General features: G+C 43.9%; 1 protein-coding gene across 1 annotated transcript; it reads left to right on the top strand.

The window, feature by feature from the left end:
• The first annotated feature begins 341 nt into the window (after positions 1-341).
• LOC120457038 (protein lozenge) lies at positions 342-17,872 on the top strand. Its single transcript, XM_039644205.2, has 5 exons — positions 342-1,314; positions 2,700-2,939; positions 8,431-8,544; positions 9,859-10,239; positions 16,229-17,872. The coding sequence occupies exons 1-5, from the start codon at positions 465-467 to the stop codon at positions 17,125-17,127; spliced, it is 2,484 nt and encodes an 827-aa protein (XP_039500139.1). The 5' UTR covers positions 342-464; the 3' UTR covers positions 17,128-17,872.
• Positions 17,873-18,155: the final 283 nt, after the last annotated feature.

The following is an 18,155-nucleotide window of genomic DNA, read 5'->3' on the forward strand; positions in this document are numbered from 1 at the left end:
GTATATATTCAGAAATGCACAAAAGATTTCAAAACACACATTTAATAATAAATTGTAAATATTTCATATATGTATGTATATATTGTCTTTTGAAATCATTTGTTTATTTGAATGTACGTCAGTGGACTTTTTCCTTATGCATTCAACTAAAATGATAAATACAGCACAAATTTGAGTTGTTTTTATAGACTTGTTAATGAAATGAAAGTTGCAGAAATTGTACTTCACTTTCCGAAGTTTCCAATTAAAAAGAAAACTTTTTTTAAATCGTAGTTGCAATTGCAAACAGTTGTATATGTATGTTTTTTTTTTCTGTGAATCGTTTAGAGATTAGAGTTTATTGATGAGTGAACAAAAGACACCGCCGGAGCGAAGTGTGATAAGCGGTTGACCTGCGACCCGCACACACTGAAAGAAAAACAGGGGCAAGCAGCGAGCGGATCAAAGGTCACCGCCGTCGACGAATGCATTTGCATCTCCTGGCGGCAGAGAAGACGCCTCCATCTCCAACTCCAACTACAACTGCATCTCCATCTGAACATACGGGCATCGCGGAGGAGTCGCACTTGGACTTGCAGCTGGGCTTGCCATTGGCATCCGGATACGGATACGGCTACGGACTCGGACTTGGACTCGGATTGGGACTGGGACTGGGCCAGGAATTGGTGGCGGACCACTGCACCACTGTGGCGCCCGTCAGCGTTGCCGGTCCCGGCCGCCTGGGTCGCAGCATCAACGGCAGCGGCGGCAGCCATCACCACCACCACCTGCACCACCACTACGCGCCCTACCACCACGCCCACCCCTATCACCCACCGCATCCGCACGCGCCACACCCCCACCACCACCACCACCACCCACCGTATCCACCGTATCCGCCGGCAGGAGCACATCCATCGGCGATGGTCACCTCGTCCTCCACATCGCCGACGGGCAACGGCTGGAGCAGCTCCACCGGCGACTTCAAGGGCATCACAGCATTGGCCACCGCCACCGGCGGCGGCACAGGTGGAGCCACCCAGGGAGCCACTGCGTCCACGGGCGCCACAACCGCTGAGGTTTTGGCCGTTTCCAGTAGCGCCAGTGTTGGCAGCAGCTCGCCCACAGGTGGCGCCAGCAATGGTACGGCGCACAGTGGGCATAGTGGACACACCGGCGGTCACAGCAGCAGCACCGCCAGCAACAACAACAACATTGGTGCCAGCAACAGCAACAGTAACAGCAACAATAACAACAACAATGCCGTTCACCAGGATCTCTTGTGGATGGAGCGGCTGGTCCAGAAGCGACAGCAGGAACATCCCGGCGAGCTGGGTGAGTTATGGATGACATACTATAGTATAACTTAAAGAAGATGATCACCAGGAATCAGAGCTTTAATGTTAATGGTCAGTTCTAAGTTAGTAGACATGATAAGAGCTATCTGGATACTTCGTTTGTAGATCCAGTTAGCTCCATGTAGCCAGGAATTCTCTGCGGATCCAACTTCTCCATTCGCTATGCAGCTTTAGCTCGTGTCCGTGGCAAGATCGCGGGGATCTGTGGATGCTTGCAGGGCTGTAACCAGGCCATAAACCTGATCCCTAAAAATGGAGCGCGCATTCTTGCCACATCCTTGCACAGTGCACTTCTGGGGCTTCCCCGACGTGGCAAGCGCGATCAGCGGACTCAGCCTTATCGGATTCCATGGGGATGATGATCATGATCGCGATGCTAATGATGATGATGATACCGATGAAGATGGGACTGGAACGTCGGCGTCGAAATATGCGTAAATTGATATCAATAATTGTTATTGATATCAACGCACGAGTCGTTCCCCTTTTTTTTTTATTTTGTTGATGACACTTTTTATCTTTTCTTTTCTTTTCTCCCTGCTGCCCGTTGAACTTTCCTCCTCATATCGATACGATATCAATGACCCAGAGCGAAAGCTGCTAATGAAATCTCAGCTCATCGCTCCTTCCAGTTGTTAAATTAGCTGGTTGTCCCACAAACTGGTTATCCTATATGCTTTTTTCCGTTCTCGAGTCCTTTCATAACTTGTGCTCAATGAATCGCCTGAATATCGAATTGCAACTAGCAGGACTTTCATTCTACGGTCTGCAATCTTTTCTTTAATTAATATTTTTATTCAAAATGTTTGAATTAGTATTGTATTTATAAGATTAAATCGGCATAAGGGCTACCACACACTAGTAGCGTATATATTTTGTGTGACAAATTTAATTTGATGATTATTAGCAATCAGACTTTGATATTTCTGTCTATTTTGCGCGACAGTCGCCAGTAAATAAATCATTTATTCAGCTTCACACTTCACACTTTGCTCCACTTTTGGACACCAGGTCAACGGTCAAACGTCATCTGATTACCAACCAATAACCCCTTCCGGTCCGCTTGACATCTCCCCGCTCATTAATTAATTATGTACCGCCGGATGGCGAGTCGGTGGTCGAAGGACCCAGTATCCCACATCCAACATCCAACATCCAACATCCAGTAGCCAACATTCAGTGTGCACAATGATTGATATTTATGGAGCGACGCGAAACTATAAATAATTGAATATTTTTGATGGCCGTGAAAATGTGATTTTAATCAGCGAACCCTTCTCTTCCTTGGCTAATTAAAAAGCAGCCAACTTACCGATTTATCCTGACTTTTCCTGACTTTTCCTTCGCTCGTTCATTTTCCAGTGCGCACGAGCAATCCGTACTTCCTGTGCTCCGCCCTGCCCGCCCATTGGCGCTCCAACAAGACGCTGCCGATGGCCTTCAAGGTCGTCGCACTGGCGGAAGTGGGCGATGGCACCTACGTCACCATCCGGGCGGGAAACGACGAGAACTGCTGCGCGGAGCTGCGCAACTTCACCACCCAGATGAAGAACGACGTGGCCAAGTTCAACGATCTGCGCTTCGTGGGCCGCAGCGGAAGAGGTGAGTCCTGGTCTTCACTTGCGAATTATAAGCTAGAATTAAAAATAAAAAAGGAAACTTACGCAGCTAGTAAATAGGGATTTTGCATATAGTAAAAGGATAATGCGCGAATTGCAAGGAAAGAGCTGGAAACTTGCAAAGATCTTAGACATACTATATATATTCTAATACCCCATCGGATATTACTTTATATCACTTCATATATTACTTAAGTTGGCTCCCTACCAATTTATCACTTTATAAGAACTTTGTGGCTTAGTTTACTGCAACATTGTGGAAATTGTTGACTTCCCCGAGCACTGCAATCAGCACTTCCTTTGCCAAGGGCCGATTATTAGGAGCCCAAAGAGGGCTTCCCACAACTCCAAATGAGCGGAAGCTGCAGGTTTATCCTTTCAAATTTGCTTCAAACTACACTGAAGTGCTTTTAAGTGCTTTTAATCTACAAATTTATGCTTTATTAACTTGATAAGGCTTTCATTTTTAACTTCATTCCGGAGTTACTTCTGTAACTCACACTTTATTTTTGCTTGATAAAAAACCTATTAAAGCATAACTTCTTATTTAGATCTATATGATATTAGCTTGTCAGACGTATTTGTTCTTTGTGTAACCGAAAGTAGCTAATGAATGCATCGGAAGTGCATTGATTGAGTGACAAGCCAGCAGTTCTGGAGTGACTAATGCCGCCTGCGAAAAGGATCAATGGTACAGCAGTCGTCACATTAGGCAGCAAGTTGGCGCTGTCCTCGGGCCAATATGCCACATGCAACATGCAATGTGCAACACGACGTTCTCCATGTGGGACATAGCACTTTATACATGGCATACATGGGATACATTGGATGGTACATGGGATATGGGTTATGGGATATGGTTTATGGGATATGGAAATGCGCTGGACGGGATCGGCTGAGCAGGCTGATCACGCAATGTTCGAATTTCTTGGGTTCTGGTAATCGATTTGAACCCACAATTAATGTGTATATGCATGTGTATTGTGTATTGTGTATTGTGTTGCATAGAATTGGCAGCAGCAGTTGGCAGTTGGCCAATTAGCTGCAACTGTTGCCGCCGCTTTTGACCCTAAGTCAACCTCTGGCCGACCCACCACTTCCTCCACCTCCTCCTCCTTCTCCTCTTTGCAAATTGAAGGCTCGTGCCGCAAAAGGGCCAAGAAATATATATATATGTATGTATGTACATATGTATGTTGTAACAAAATAAAAAAATAATTACAGCCATGGCAAAGGGCATGCAAATAACAAGCTAATGATGTAAGAACATAAACGCTGACCAAATTGTCAACGCCAGGCAGCAACAGTTCACTTCGCCAAACGGCCACGCCCACACGACCCCGCCCCACGACCTCGCGACCCCAAACCGCCCGCCACACTGACCTTTTGGCCGAGGGACGTGGACGGTGGCGGGGGCGGGGGCGGGGGCGGGGTATAAAAATCGCGGACATCATGCAGCGATTTCTGATTAGATGACAAAGCGAACAAAAACAGATGTAAGCGAAACCATCAGCATGTCAAGGGGCACGAAATGCACCAAAATATACCAGAGGTATGCAGTGGGTGGGTGAACGCAGGGATACCCTGGAAAAATAAACCCAGCACATAGGATACATCATGAATAATATATATAATTACAGGCTCATATCTGAAAGGTATTTTGATTGTTAAACCGCAATATGTAATAACTTTTTCAATATGTTTATCCGTAATTTTGCAATATTTGTTCACTATTTTTTCAATATTTTTACAATACTTTTTAAATGTTTTTTTTGTAACATTTTTCCAATATTTTTTCAATATTTTTTTATATATTTTTGAAATTTTTTCATTATTTTTTCAATATTTTTGTAATATTTTTGTAATATTTCTGTAAGATTTTTGTTAAATTTTTTCAATAATTTTGCAATATTTTTGGTATATTTCCTAATTTTTCATATTATTTCAACCATATATTGAAGTCCGTAAGAAACAGTCATTCCCTTTCGTTTTCTGGCATTCCCAGCAGACTGGGGGCTCAAATGGAATTTCGGGGCGTGGCAGGTTATCGCCTTTTCTATCCTGGACATGGCATGCGTCGACATGGTTTTAATTTGCCCCACAGTCCACAGTCCGGAGTCCGCAGTCCAAGTGAAATCTAAATACGTATCTCCATCTCCATCTGATTCGGATATCATCCTCATTTGAGGGCCGCTTAATTACATCAGCAGTACATCAGAGGTACATCAGCAGTATATTAGCAGCGACATTACAATCATCATCTCTAATATCAAAGGACTTGCTTGACTTTTCGCCGGCGACGGGATTAAAATCAGAAAATCAGAAAACAAAGCAAATGAAGGACACGCGCCACCAGGAATTCATAAGTCGCATCAGGATTTATTTCCATACAAAAACAAAGAAAAAAAAAACAAAAGGGTTGGAAAGGGAAAGCGATGTCCTGGCTGCTGACTCCTGACTCCTGACTCCCGACTCCCAGATGGCCGATAAACTTGAGCAGGTCTCCTGATCCGACTTAGTGGTCGGTCGCATGGGCGGCTCACCCGGCGGAAAGGTTAATAGGATGAATGCTTGGAATGTTTGCGGCAACTGGAAAGGGAAACTGCGCGGGAAACTTCCTTGCCGTGGAATTTGTTCATTAAATTATAGTTGTTTAGCCGGGAACACCTCTACTAAGTGCATGGTTGCTGAAAAGGGTCACTACCAAAAACATAATTAATTAGAATATGCTTTGAAGCTATCTTATTTCACTGCGAAAAACTAAGTGGGGAACTTTAAGCTAGCAGCTCCTTTCGAATCTGTCAGATAAAAACGTATGTATTTACCACTCAAGAACATTCAAGTTCGCAACTATAGCAAGTTTCTAATCAGCTTGGGAACTCCTACTCATAAATTACACATTATTTTCGAACCCTATCTGCGAAGGATCTCGGCACTTCCCTCCCAAAAGTTCCCAGCCCCAGAAGCTATAGTATAGTGATGTAACCCCTGCCCACCATATGTATATGTATTATATGTATGCTCACATATCCGTGTTCCGTGTGATATCGCCATGGGGTTTATCGCAGTGTAGGTCGGCGAACGCGGTTCCCACAGAGTCGTAGTCGTGGTCGTTGTCGTCATGAGTAGGAATCTTGCCTAGTCTTATCGCTCCACAAAGGCGATGATGGCTCATTGGATGGATGGATGGATGGATGTTCTCCGCGTTCGCTGGATATATATTTAGCAGTGTCCCCTCATATGTTCATTTATAGCATGGAGATTACGGATGCCACTGAATGACTGACTGACTGGCTGACTGACTGACTGGCTGACTGAATGACTGCCTGACTGAATGACTGGCTGACTGAATGACTGACTGACTGAATGACTGACTGACTGACTGGCTGACTGAATGACTGACTGTCCAAGTGCGTGCGCCGATACTCGCATTCGTATGGTCATTGTTCATTGATGATGACTAATTTGTGGAGATCCCCATTCCAAATCCAATCCCAATCCCAATACGAATGCCAATAGCGGGATCCCTTCAACTTGAGCTCCATTATGAGCGTTATTGCTCCCATTTCGGGGTCTTTAGTACAGCGATATGTTACCAGTGCGCCAAAGACAAAGGGCAATAACATTTTCCAATTACTCTAACGAACTTTTACATACGATGCTCCACATTTTGCGGCCATTTGAAAAATGATCGCCCCGAAAAAGGAGCCAGGCCTATTTAACAGTTTCTTTCTGTCCGCAGCTTCTGCGCCACTTGATTAATTTGAGCCGTACTTTGGTGTTTGGAATTTGGAGTTTGGTGTTTGGAGTTTAGGGGTTTTGGAGTTTGAAGTTTGTAGTTTGTAGTTTCACGTTGGATCTTTCTTTCTTTTAACTATATAATAGGAAATATGTCCAACACGCACGTCTCTTCATTTTCTTTGCAGCCATAATGAAGACATTTCGGGATTGAGTTTGAGTTTGAGCTGGAGATTGAGATTGAGATTTCGAGGGGCCCAAAACGCTTTCTAACTGATGGCCATTCGTGGTTTCGGTTAATGAACCCATCAAATCTTCAATTATCTCGACCAGTCCTTCATTGTGTCTAGTTTTGGGGGTTTTCGTGGATCCATTGCTGCATTTCTATTATTTATCACATTTATTTCTATAGGATTTCCTTCTGCCTAAGAAATGTTTCACCTTGATCTCCATTTTCCCCCAAAAGGAAAGGAGTCCCTCTTGCGCCACTTGGAGTTCCTAATTAAAAGTTTAATGCAATTCCAAACAAGTAGGACTCGCTCCCAGTGTCTGGTCAGCAACCAACCCACAACCCACAACCCACCCACCTGAAGGTTGGAAACATAGAACGGAACATGAACTTTATCGATGGGGTTTGGGGTGATGCGACTGAGGTTTCTGCGGTCAGATTGGATGGTTCTCTGTCCCCGGGTTTTTGGAACCCGTCCTGCTCCTGCAACAACAATGTCGTCGCTTTGTTGCTGTTTTATTATATGTACATACATATGTCGGTGTCCATGTATTTGCACTGCCAGTTTTACTGGCCAGACAGACAGAGAGACAGCCAGATGAAATGCTAAAATATCGAAGTAAAAAACCGAAATTCATTTTAACATTTTTCCAATCGATAAAAGCTGCCGATGGCTCTCAGTTGTTCCACAGTTGCCAGCCGTTTCAAACGGTGTCTAGTTTAATGGCCATAAATAGTGTAAACATTCGGTCAAGCCCAGAAAAAAGAAAAACAAAATTGCTGGAAGCACTTTTTTTGGCCACAATGTTGCCGCATGGAAATGGGGAGTGGGGCAGTGAAATGAGGGGCGTGGTGCAGCGGAAGACAGGTTGCAACATTTCCTTATTTTATGTGCACTTTAAAGACTTTGGCGGCAGTCATTAAGGCGGGATAAACCAAATTTATGTCAGCAGTTCAAACAAATTGCACCGCCTTCAGTCGTCGTTTTCAAGGGTTAATCGAACTGCGCGATGCCCTAAATGTTATTTTAGGTTACGAGCTTTTAGCACCGCAAACTAACACTTCTCATCCAATTTTACTTACTATTTTGAACTCATTTCTCTCGAGACATCTTAACCGTATTGAGTTCTATCCTGTATATGAAGCATCTATATGCGTAGGAACGACCACATACCAAAATTCATAATAATAGCTCATGGGGTTACCGAGTTCACTCAGACCACAAGCTCACACTTTCGCCCAAAAACCATAAGAAGTGCAGCCATTAAAGGGCACGAACGAAGACGAAGACGAAGACGACGACGCGGCGACGCGTGTTGAGTGGACTGGACTTTTTGGTAATTTTGGAATCGCAAATTGATTCGGTAGCCCAGTGAGGTCGTCGCATAAATCCTTCGCCGACATTTACGACTAAATTCTCGCATTTGCAGCGCTCTCTTCTAATGACGTGCCGCTTCAGATACTTTATACTTTGTTTTATTTTTTGTATTTGTTGTATTTTTTGCAGGGAAGAGCTTCACGCTGACCATCACGGTGGCCACGAGTCCGCCACAGGTGGCAACCTACGCCAAAGCCATCAAGGTGACCGTCGATGGACCCCGGGAGCCCCGCTCCAAGACGAGTAAGTGCCGCGGATGGTGGCATCCCGAAAATATGGACTTGCCATTAGCCATTAAGTGTGTGTGAGATGTGAGAGGTTTCGATTTTCTATTTGGTTATATCTATCCTAGTAAGGTAGTAGTTATTTTGTACTTCTGCAGCAGCACCCTTCTCAAAAAAGTGTGAATTTACCAAAAATCAGATATATTGTTTTGCCAATTAGCAATTATCGCTTGCCACAACAACGGACAACAACGGACAACAATGGAAAACAAAGGAAAAGCGGGAAAAACTGTGTGAAAGCCGTCCCGCTGCGTTTTGGGTTTCCACTTGCAACATGTGGCCAAGTCCGCTTTTGCCGCTTTTCCCGCCCTATATCGTAACCGTATATCCCGAGCTCAGTTGGCCAGCACTTGGACAAGTGTTTAAGCCGGGCCAACAGCTAAGCCGATCTGCCCAATTGCCCCTAATCGTCCCTAATCCCTCACTCCTAATTCCTAATCCCTAATACCCACTTTCCACTTTCCAAGTCGCAGCGACTGCAGTTCGTTGTTCGAGGTTCTCTAATATAAACTCTATTGTAATGGATCATAATATCGTTTTCAGTTCAAAAACTAAACTTCATCTTGTACTAAAATATACCCAAGTGATAAGAAAACGTTTAGTTTTAGTAATATAGAAGTTACTATAGTTACCTTTTAGTGCCCATAAACTAGCCCCAAATGTGAGATCCTTGAGATCCTTTCGCCTTCTGTCCAGGATCGTGTGTGTCATCCGATGAGCGCCATTTTGCGATGTTCTGTCATTCGGGAAGGTGTTTGAAAAGTGCAGCCGGTTTTGGCCGACTTTTTTGTTGGTGGACGGAGTGGAAACGCTTCTGCTTCTTACGGTTTCTGAAAATGTTGCGGTTTGCAAAGAAAACCTTTTTTTTTTTTTTCGTTCTCCCTACCTACGTTTTTTTTTTGTTTTTTGTTGTTTTTGCAACGTGTTTTTAGTTCGTGTAATGCATATATGAATTAATTTTTTCCTCTTGATATTTCGTTAATGCATTTTTAAGTCTTCGCTGCAGGGAAGGTAATACTATATATGCATGTACACATGCATATATATGTTACTTATGTATATATATTGTTTGAGTATATAAGGCGCAGCTTGAGTTTGCCTTGAGTTCCATTGCAAGTTGTGTGTAGTGTGCAAAATGGAGTCCTTTAACGCGGTGTTTGATTGCTTAATAATTGTTTGATTTCCTTAATATAATTGTTAATACATATATAGTTGTGTTATTAGCTTAACTTAGTATTTGGCTTGCCCACTAAAGGATCACTTACGCCCACAGGTCCGACGGGTGGTCCCCACTACCGAGCTCTGGGTCTCGGCCAGCGTCCCTACATCGATGGCTTCCCCTCGACGAAGGCGCTCCACGAGCTGGAGACGCTCCGGCGATCTGCGAAGGTGGCGGCTGTTACGACGGCAGCGGCGGCGGCGGCCACAGCGGCATCGGCGGCCAATGCGGTGGCGGTGGCCGCAGCCGCCGTGGCGGTCACTCCAACGGGCGGCGGCGTCGGAGGAGGAGTTGGGGGCGTGGCTGGCGGACAGGGAGCGGGAGTTGGAGTTGGAGCGGGACTGGTGCAGCAATTGAGCAGCAATTACTCATCGCCGAATAGTACAATCAACTCGGACTGCCAGGTCTACAAGCCCAATGCGCCGCACATTCAAGGTAAGTTCGCTGTTTGCCGTGCACTGTACGAAAATATGGGAAAATTGTTTGATTATTAGTTGGTTGTTAATATCATAACAATAATATCACAATATCTTGAGAACTTTGTGAAGTGCAGAAGAAAGGAAGTTTGGTAGTTAAACTGCTCTCACTGAAACCTTTGCAGAGATACTACTACTGCCACTTTAAGGAATACCCACAGAATGTTCTCAGTGTAGCTAGTGCTTCATCCCCCCCTTTGGCCATACTACCCCGCTTTCAATGAAGTTGTCTGGAACTCAGGAGCTGGGGCATTCGAGTCCGACATCTGAGTTCTGGATGAGCTTCGTCTGTGCAGCTTCGTTGACTGGCACCAGGCTGCCTAAACGCTTTAATTGAGTTAATCAACCTGCCATACACCTCGTCTTCATTTATTTTTGGTATTTTTATGGCTCGCTTTGTGTTTGGCAGGCGCTCGCTAATTTATTTATTTTCTTAAGGCCCAGCTTAAAAATAGTTCACAGCGATTGTCTCTGCTCTCAGCTAGTATATATAGCCATACACATCGCGACATACATATATATCCACGCATGCCTCTATTTGTTTAATGCATTGAAATAAAGAGTGAAATCAGAATTCGGAAAAACCCAGTCGAGATTACTCCTTCAGTTGATAATTGCTGCACAGAACAGTCACTCTTTTGGCTGTCTGAAACTTTTTACAATGAGGTAAAAACTCAATTGGATATGTATATTTAAAAAAAGAATTTTTTTTATATTAAGTCTAAAAATAATAGGTATTTTCTTCATCAAAATAGGAACATGAAAAAGGAAATATGGAAAGTTATAACTCGCTGAGCTAGAAATTAAATTCCGAATCGCACTATATTCAATAAAAAGGAACTCTATTCTTTTTGTAATTTTTTTTTGCAAATTTTGATAATGTTTACCCTTTCAAAAAATGCGAAAATGTAGCCAAAAATGTTTTTTTTATTGAAAATCAGCAAAGTGATAGAAAAAGTTAGTTTTAATCATTGGCTTTACAATTTTAGCTGTTTGAAAATACCCTCATATTATTGCCATAAGTTTTCTTAATTACTTTTGGCCCAATAGCATTATTTTAACGATTTGCACTGGAGGCGACAGAACTCCAAAACAATCAAGTTGTATGTTCATATAGCCAGGAAATCTTTGCAGACATGGCTAATAAAGTGTTCACTTTGCAGCACACTTAAACCGCATGCCACGCCCCTATTTGGCAACCGCATGTGAGTGACCTTAGGTGGGATGTACGGCCGATCCTCCCCAGAGTTGCCAACGCACCCCCCGATTCCCATCCCTTCCCGATCGCCACTAATTTTAGCCATTTGAGAGGCTTGGCCAAGAGCACGCGCTCGAACGCGGCTATAACTGGTTCAGACCGAACCATCTGCTCTATATATGCGAGTGTACTATGTCTATAACTCCGATCTATTATCATGTGGATATTGTTGCTATTTTTGGGTTGCCATGAGCTATACGCCATAAGCCATGAGCCATGAGCCGCCCCTCGCAGACAGTGGAAAATTTCCCACCGGCTTTCATTCAATTTGCATTGATTTTGCTTCGCTTCTGTAAAAAAATCTTATCAAAACTTTTTGGGTGCTACGAGGAGGCGGTGGGTGGGGGGGAATTTGGGATATGTGGCGAGAGTAACTGGAACCGGGCACTGAGTCACGGATGGACGTGGATTCGGATGCCGGATGAGTCAGTGGCCAGTTTGGAACTAGACGAACCTGAGCCACGGATCGCCGTGTTAGGTCCAGACTTCAGCATTTTGCTTATGCTAATTAATTTATAAATGTTTCTTGTTCCATTACCCTTTCCGCTTAAGAGGTCGCTTGATTAGGCTATCAACTCTAAACAATTTTATTTCAGTTTTACAAAAAGTTTTATATTAAATGATATTACGTTTATAGCAAGTATTTTAGAGGAGCATTGTAAGAGAATATACATATATACTCCTTTCTTTATTCACAAAAATGATTAGTTTAGTTTGCATCTATTATAGCTCAATAAGCAATGTAGTTTTTGCCAAAACGGGCAGCTATTTTGTTATTATTCGTTCTAGATCTTGTTCAATTTTCTAGGGTATCAGCACGTCCACTATCCCGCTCCTTTTTGCGATCACTTAATTCAGAGGCGGGGGCAGTTGAAGTCGAAATAAACGCGTAAACGTATTGTCAATGGTGAATGACACATCGTCGTCTTTCAATTAGCCAAAAGCAAAAGCGGCCAAAACAGCAGCAACAACAATAGCAACAAATGCAATATCTTTTCGCTTTGTTTTCTGTTTTTTTTTTGTGTTTTTTTTCGAATGGCTGGAACCGGAAATGCCCGAATCGAAGCGAGAAATCCACGTTGAATCTGAAACTGTATCTGTATCTGTATCTGTATCTCAATCTGAATATGAATCGGAATCGGAATCGATGCCTCTATGGGGAAAACACTCGACTCGCTTTTGTTGTTGCTGTTGCTGCTGTTAAGTCATAAATATTTAAATGTGGCGCTTAAGCTGTTCATTTACAAAAGACGATCGGTCGGTAATTCGGCGGAAATCGTTGCGAAATTCAAAGAATTCGGGTTGAGATAATGGCAAAAAAAAAGAAGGAAATATAATACATGTGTAAGTGGGAGAAAAGGTGGAGCAGAGGGTAGCAAAGTAGTTCAGCACCTAATGCTAATTGATGATAAGTGAGGGGATAGACGAGAATATATTTGTAAGGAAAACCAAGAAGATAACCATGCCCAATTGGTATTATAAACCTAGAAACTAATTCAAATTTGTAATCCACTGCCAATTAATGTGTTACATTTCATATCAAATCTTGGCCTCCGATATAAATCCTAGGTAAGTGCCAAGCATTCGCTGTTTAGGCCAATCAAATCCTTAACATCCAGATGATTTATCCTTCTGGCCATCGACCATCGTCCATCTAATTGTTTGTGGTCCACACACCTGTGGCATCCAGTATTCAGCACACCGTATGCAGTATCATCATCATCATTATTATTATTATTTTGCATCTCGGTGCATTTGGGCATCTGGTGCAAAACTGAATTCCGAAACTCACGCCATCGTTTTTGGCTTCATTAAAAGGGGGGGGAAAATATGCAAATTTGGCCACAGAATCGAGGGTTTGGGGTTAGTTTTTGGCATCGGTATTTTTTTTTTTGTTGCGGGTTCCCACTTCTGGCCACAAATCAATCCAAATGCGGTTGCGCAGCTGTTGCAGCTTCAGCTTCCAGGAGATCCAAGCTGCAAGATGCGGCCATGCCGTCAGTGGGTTAAGAGTGCCTCCTGCCTCCTGCCTTCGGGGGGTTAAGTGTGACAACAATGTCACACATATTGAAATGGAATCTCTTTGGCCCATTAAACGGCCAACTGTGGCAAGCCAACTCGAGTCTGGCTTATACATTCATGTATGTATATACTACATGTATATATATTGTTGGCACTTTTTGTTGGCATTTTTATTTTTACTACCAATGGCCGCAGTCACTTACTTCCCGGCTCATCATCACCCGCCCGCCGCCCCCTCGAAAAACCCAATCCCGAGACCCAAAAAACCGCAAACTCACTTCCGTTTCGCATCGTTGTTGTTGTCCGTGTACAAGTACTTCTTGCTGCTCTTTTTCTGCCTTTAAGCCGCCATTTTGTGGCTCCAAAAGAGCTAAACAACAAAAAAAGGGGGGGGGAGGGGGTACACCTATAAAAAATGATGTAAAAAACGAACTACATTCACGCCAATAAGAGCAACTGCCACTAACACAGGCGTAACTCAAGTCAGACGCACTTTAATTAACATTACTGCAAGACTGGAAAGCCCACTGCTCGTGCACTGCGAGAAAATGTGGCGCTTGAGCTTGAAAAATTTAATAACCAAACTAAATTGCAGCTCTATTCAATTCCTTATCATAATTATATTTTAATATTCAATACAATTCCTTATCATAATTATATTTTAGTATTCAATTCAATTCCTTATCATAATTATATTTTAATATTCAATTCACTTCCTTATCATAATTATATTTTAATAGGAAATCATATTGTTATTATTTTTATTATTTTTTTTTAGCTTGAAAAATGAATCCAATACTCGTGGTTTTTGATTTTTTTGTTGTCAATTTTTGGGCAGCCTTTGCAGAAGCCACTTCGCCTCGAAGACGAAGACACTTGACTTATTCGCACATTTTGTGGTTTCTTTTCGAATGGATTGATCGCACTGCATCCGCATTTTGGCCCACTCTTTAGCCGTTTTTTATGTTTTTTGCCTTTTGCCGAGCGGATATATGGCCAAAATCGAAGATATCCGGTGAAGCCGTGGGATCGATTGGAAGTGCCACAAACTGTTGCCAACTCGCATCTAAAGATGTGGAAAAACTTGTGCTCTTCAGGCTGCTATATATGTACATATAAATATCTTAGGCCCTTTTCCCCCTTTTTTTTCTTCTCTCCACTGTTAACACTGCGTATACGCAATTTGAGGGAAATGAATTTCGCATAATTCCACGTGCCCGCAGCAAATTACAAGTTATGACCGTTGGCAGTGACCCCTCCTTGCCCGCCACTGGAATCCCAGTGCTGGGCTTTCATCCCGTTCGTTCCGCTTCATCGCAACCTCACTTGCCCAAGTTTTGCGGTGGTCCACCCTGCTGACCAACCAAATGACCCCCCTTTTAACCCGCCGCCCATGCCTTGGGCTTCACTTTGGCCACATTGTTGTTGCTGCAACGCAATTTGCGCCTTAATTGAAACATTAAAATGTGATAAGTGCCGGGTGAAAAGTTGCATGCAACTTGCAGTGCTCCTGCCTTTCATTAGTCGCCGCCCCTGTTTTCCAAAAGGGGATGGGAGGAAGAGGGTACGTGCGTAGTGCATTTAGTTTATTATTCATCATAGTGCGTAACTAATTTGCCCTCTTAGGTGGTATTTTTACTGTCTCTGTTCCGCTGACAGGAAAATTACGCAGGTTATTTCGAAAAAAATGTATTATATAGTAAATACCTCAATTAGAGACAATTCATATCACAAAATATGAAAGGGAAGGGCAGAAAACAATGAGTTAATTAACTATATATGGCTACCATTTTACTTACAACAGCTTATATTCAACAGATTCAAAATGATTATATTTTCCAAATTACGTTTATAGGGTTAAGGATTTGCAAGTAATCCCCCTTTATTTTGTTTATTTACCTGAAAAGCGATTTACCTATTTTTAAGCAATTTGCGACTTGGTTGACTCTTTGGCTTCATCCTTTTCTTCAATCGCTTCTAATGAATTTGATTAATTAAGCGGCATTTTTGTCGCTGCTTTTTTTGGCAGCTTCAGCACACGGGCGTCGTTGGGGGGTGTCCATTTCTCAGGGAGGGGGGGTTGGCTGCTAGCTTTGCTAGATTGCGTAATTAATCGAAATATGCGAGATTTTTTGGGGGGTCGGCGATAACCCGCCGGTTGCCCGGGAAACCCGCCTTCAATGTCTTGGAATTTTCTTTCGCCTGCGCGCCTAACCCATTGGCATGCAGTGCGTTTTTAAAGGGGGGGTGTGTGGGGGGGGGTCGTGGTTGGTGGGCGGTGGCATGTGGGTGGTACTATGCGACACACACTCATGCCTCCTTCTTTCTGTTGCCATGCATATGAAATGATGTTTTCAATTATCCCTTTGGCCACGCCCACGTTTGCGACTGACAACTTGGCGAAATTCCGCTCGCGGGGGTTAAATGCGTGGGGCTGGGGCAAATCAGGGGTTAATTGGACTCCCAGCTGGCACTGATTTACCTTCTCTCTCGCTTGCTCACTTCTTGTACATCCAGTGTTGGCTTCCACACACGGAGATGATGTTCCTTTATATATCAGATCTCATATTCATATAAAGCTTATCTTCTTCCCTTATTTTGTAGCGTTAACTGTGTGTTATTTATAATATTTATTTTGAGCCAAACCAAACCTTTTGTTGTCTTCCAGGAGCCGACATGATGGGCGCCGGCGAATGGACGGGATCCTCGAGTTCGGCGGCTGCCTATTACCACAGCCACGCCCACCACCCGCACGCCCACCACGCACACGCCCACCTGCAGCACCAGATGGCCTTGCCGCCACCGCCGCCGCCCCCCGCAGCGGCACCCGTTTCGGTGGGCGTGGGCGTGGGCGGCAATGGAGCCACCATGGGCATGGGCATGGGCGTGGGCATGGGCATGAACCACTACGGTGGAGGCTACGACTCGGCCAACTCGCTGGAAGCGGGCCAGTATGCCGCGCACCTGCCGGCGGTGCTGCCCGAGATGCATGGCCATGGATTCGCCACCGATCCCTACCAGACGGCCGGCTATGGCAGCGGCAATACGGCCGGAGGCAGTGCCTCCAAATCGGAACTGGACTACGGCGGCGGCTACAATCAGGCGTGGTCGAATGGCTATCAGAACTATCAGTATGGCAGCTGCCTGGCCACCGCCCAGTATGGTCCACAGGCGGCACCGCCGCCACAGCCACCGCCTCCGCCGCCGGTGGTGCTGTGCCCCCAGCTGTACTCCACGGTCAACCAGAATCAAATCCACCTGCATCTGCACAGCAGCGAGAAGCTGGAGCAGTATCTGGGCACGGCCACCGGTGCCGATCACCTGACCATCGGATCTCTGACGGGCAGCAGTCGCTCCAGCATTGAGATTGGCCAGGATCAGTACCACCAGCAAGTGCATCACGCACAGCAGCAACAGCAACAGCAGCAACAGCAGGTGCACCATCCACAGCAGCAGCAGCAGGTGGAATCCGCTGGCGAAGTGGGTGGCAGTGTGGCGGGTGGCGGTGTGGAATCCGCCAGGGAGGAGGACGTGGGCGATCTCACGCAGGTGTGGCGACCCTATTGACCCAATCGGATCACCCAGAGGTCAGCGGCCACCAGTCTCCATCTGCACCCACATCTGAATCTAAATCCGAATCCGAATCCAAGTCCGCATCCCAGCCACCCACCGCTGCACCTGCACATCGAACTGAACTAGGAGAGCAGCAGGATCAGCACAAGAACTGTACAATTTTTTGTTCTCTTTTTTTATTTTTTTTTTTTAGCCAATAAAACGTAACGCCTAAGTAATTCCAAAACATCTGCAAGTTGTACATAAAACATAAAGTAAAGTATATGTTTAAGAGATAGGCGCCCTAACTTCTAGAACTCAGAATAAACCATATAAAAGCCAACTGCTTACATAAATTATGCTAACACTTCAATCTAAATAACATTACACCCGATACTATTATTTGCAAAACAAGTTTTGAGTTCAGCTGCAGCGTAATAAGAAAATCTATAATAGTAAATAAAGTTAGTAAAAGATGTAAGTCCGTACAAGAAAAACACATTAAACGAGGTGTAAATAACTGAGAGCTTAAGCATAAGATGAAAGTATAACAAAATCTAATCAATAATCCTAGCGTATAGAGCACCCAAATCCCTACAAACCACATGTTTTTTTTTACTAGCCCTAAGTTTTGAAGGATACTCGATAAAGCCGCACAACTATCTATAAATATATAAATACATACGTATGTATGTATACATTTTTTTTCTGTTACTTTTTGTGTGGGAATCTGCCAAAGGATTCGAGATGAAAGTAAAAATCTTAACGATGAAGAGAAGACTATAAATAAAGTTATCGTATTTATTTAAATCTCGTTCGTTGATTGCGTAGCAAAAATAGGTAAGATATCGCTATCTGAAGTAACTCTATCTATTTAGCTCATTCTGGTTTTATTTAAGCATCATATTAACTACTAAATGCTTAAATCCATAGAGAAAAGAGCAACCTGTGCTGAAAAAAATAGTTTCCCAACCACAGAATGCAGAAATACTTAATTATGCGCATATTTTAGATTAGAAGCAACAATGGCGGTGGCGCAAAAA

This window comes from Drosophila santomea, chromosome X, assembly GCF_016746245.2.
Source record: "Drosophila santomea strain STO CAGO 1482 chromosome X, Prin_Dsan_1.1, whole genome shotgun sequence".
Taxonomy (NCBI): domain Eukaryota; kingdom Metazoa; phylum Arthropoda; class Insecta; order Diptera; family Drosophilidae; genus Drosophila; species Drosophila santomea.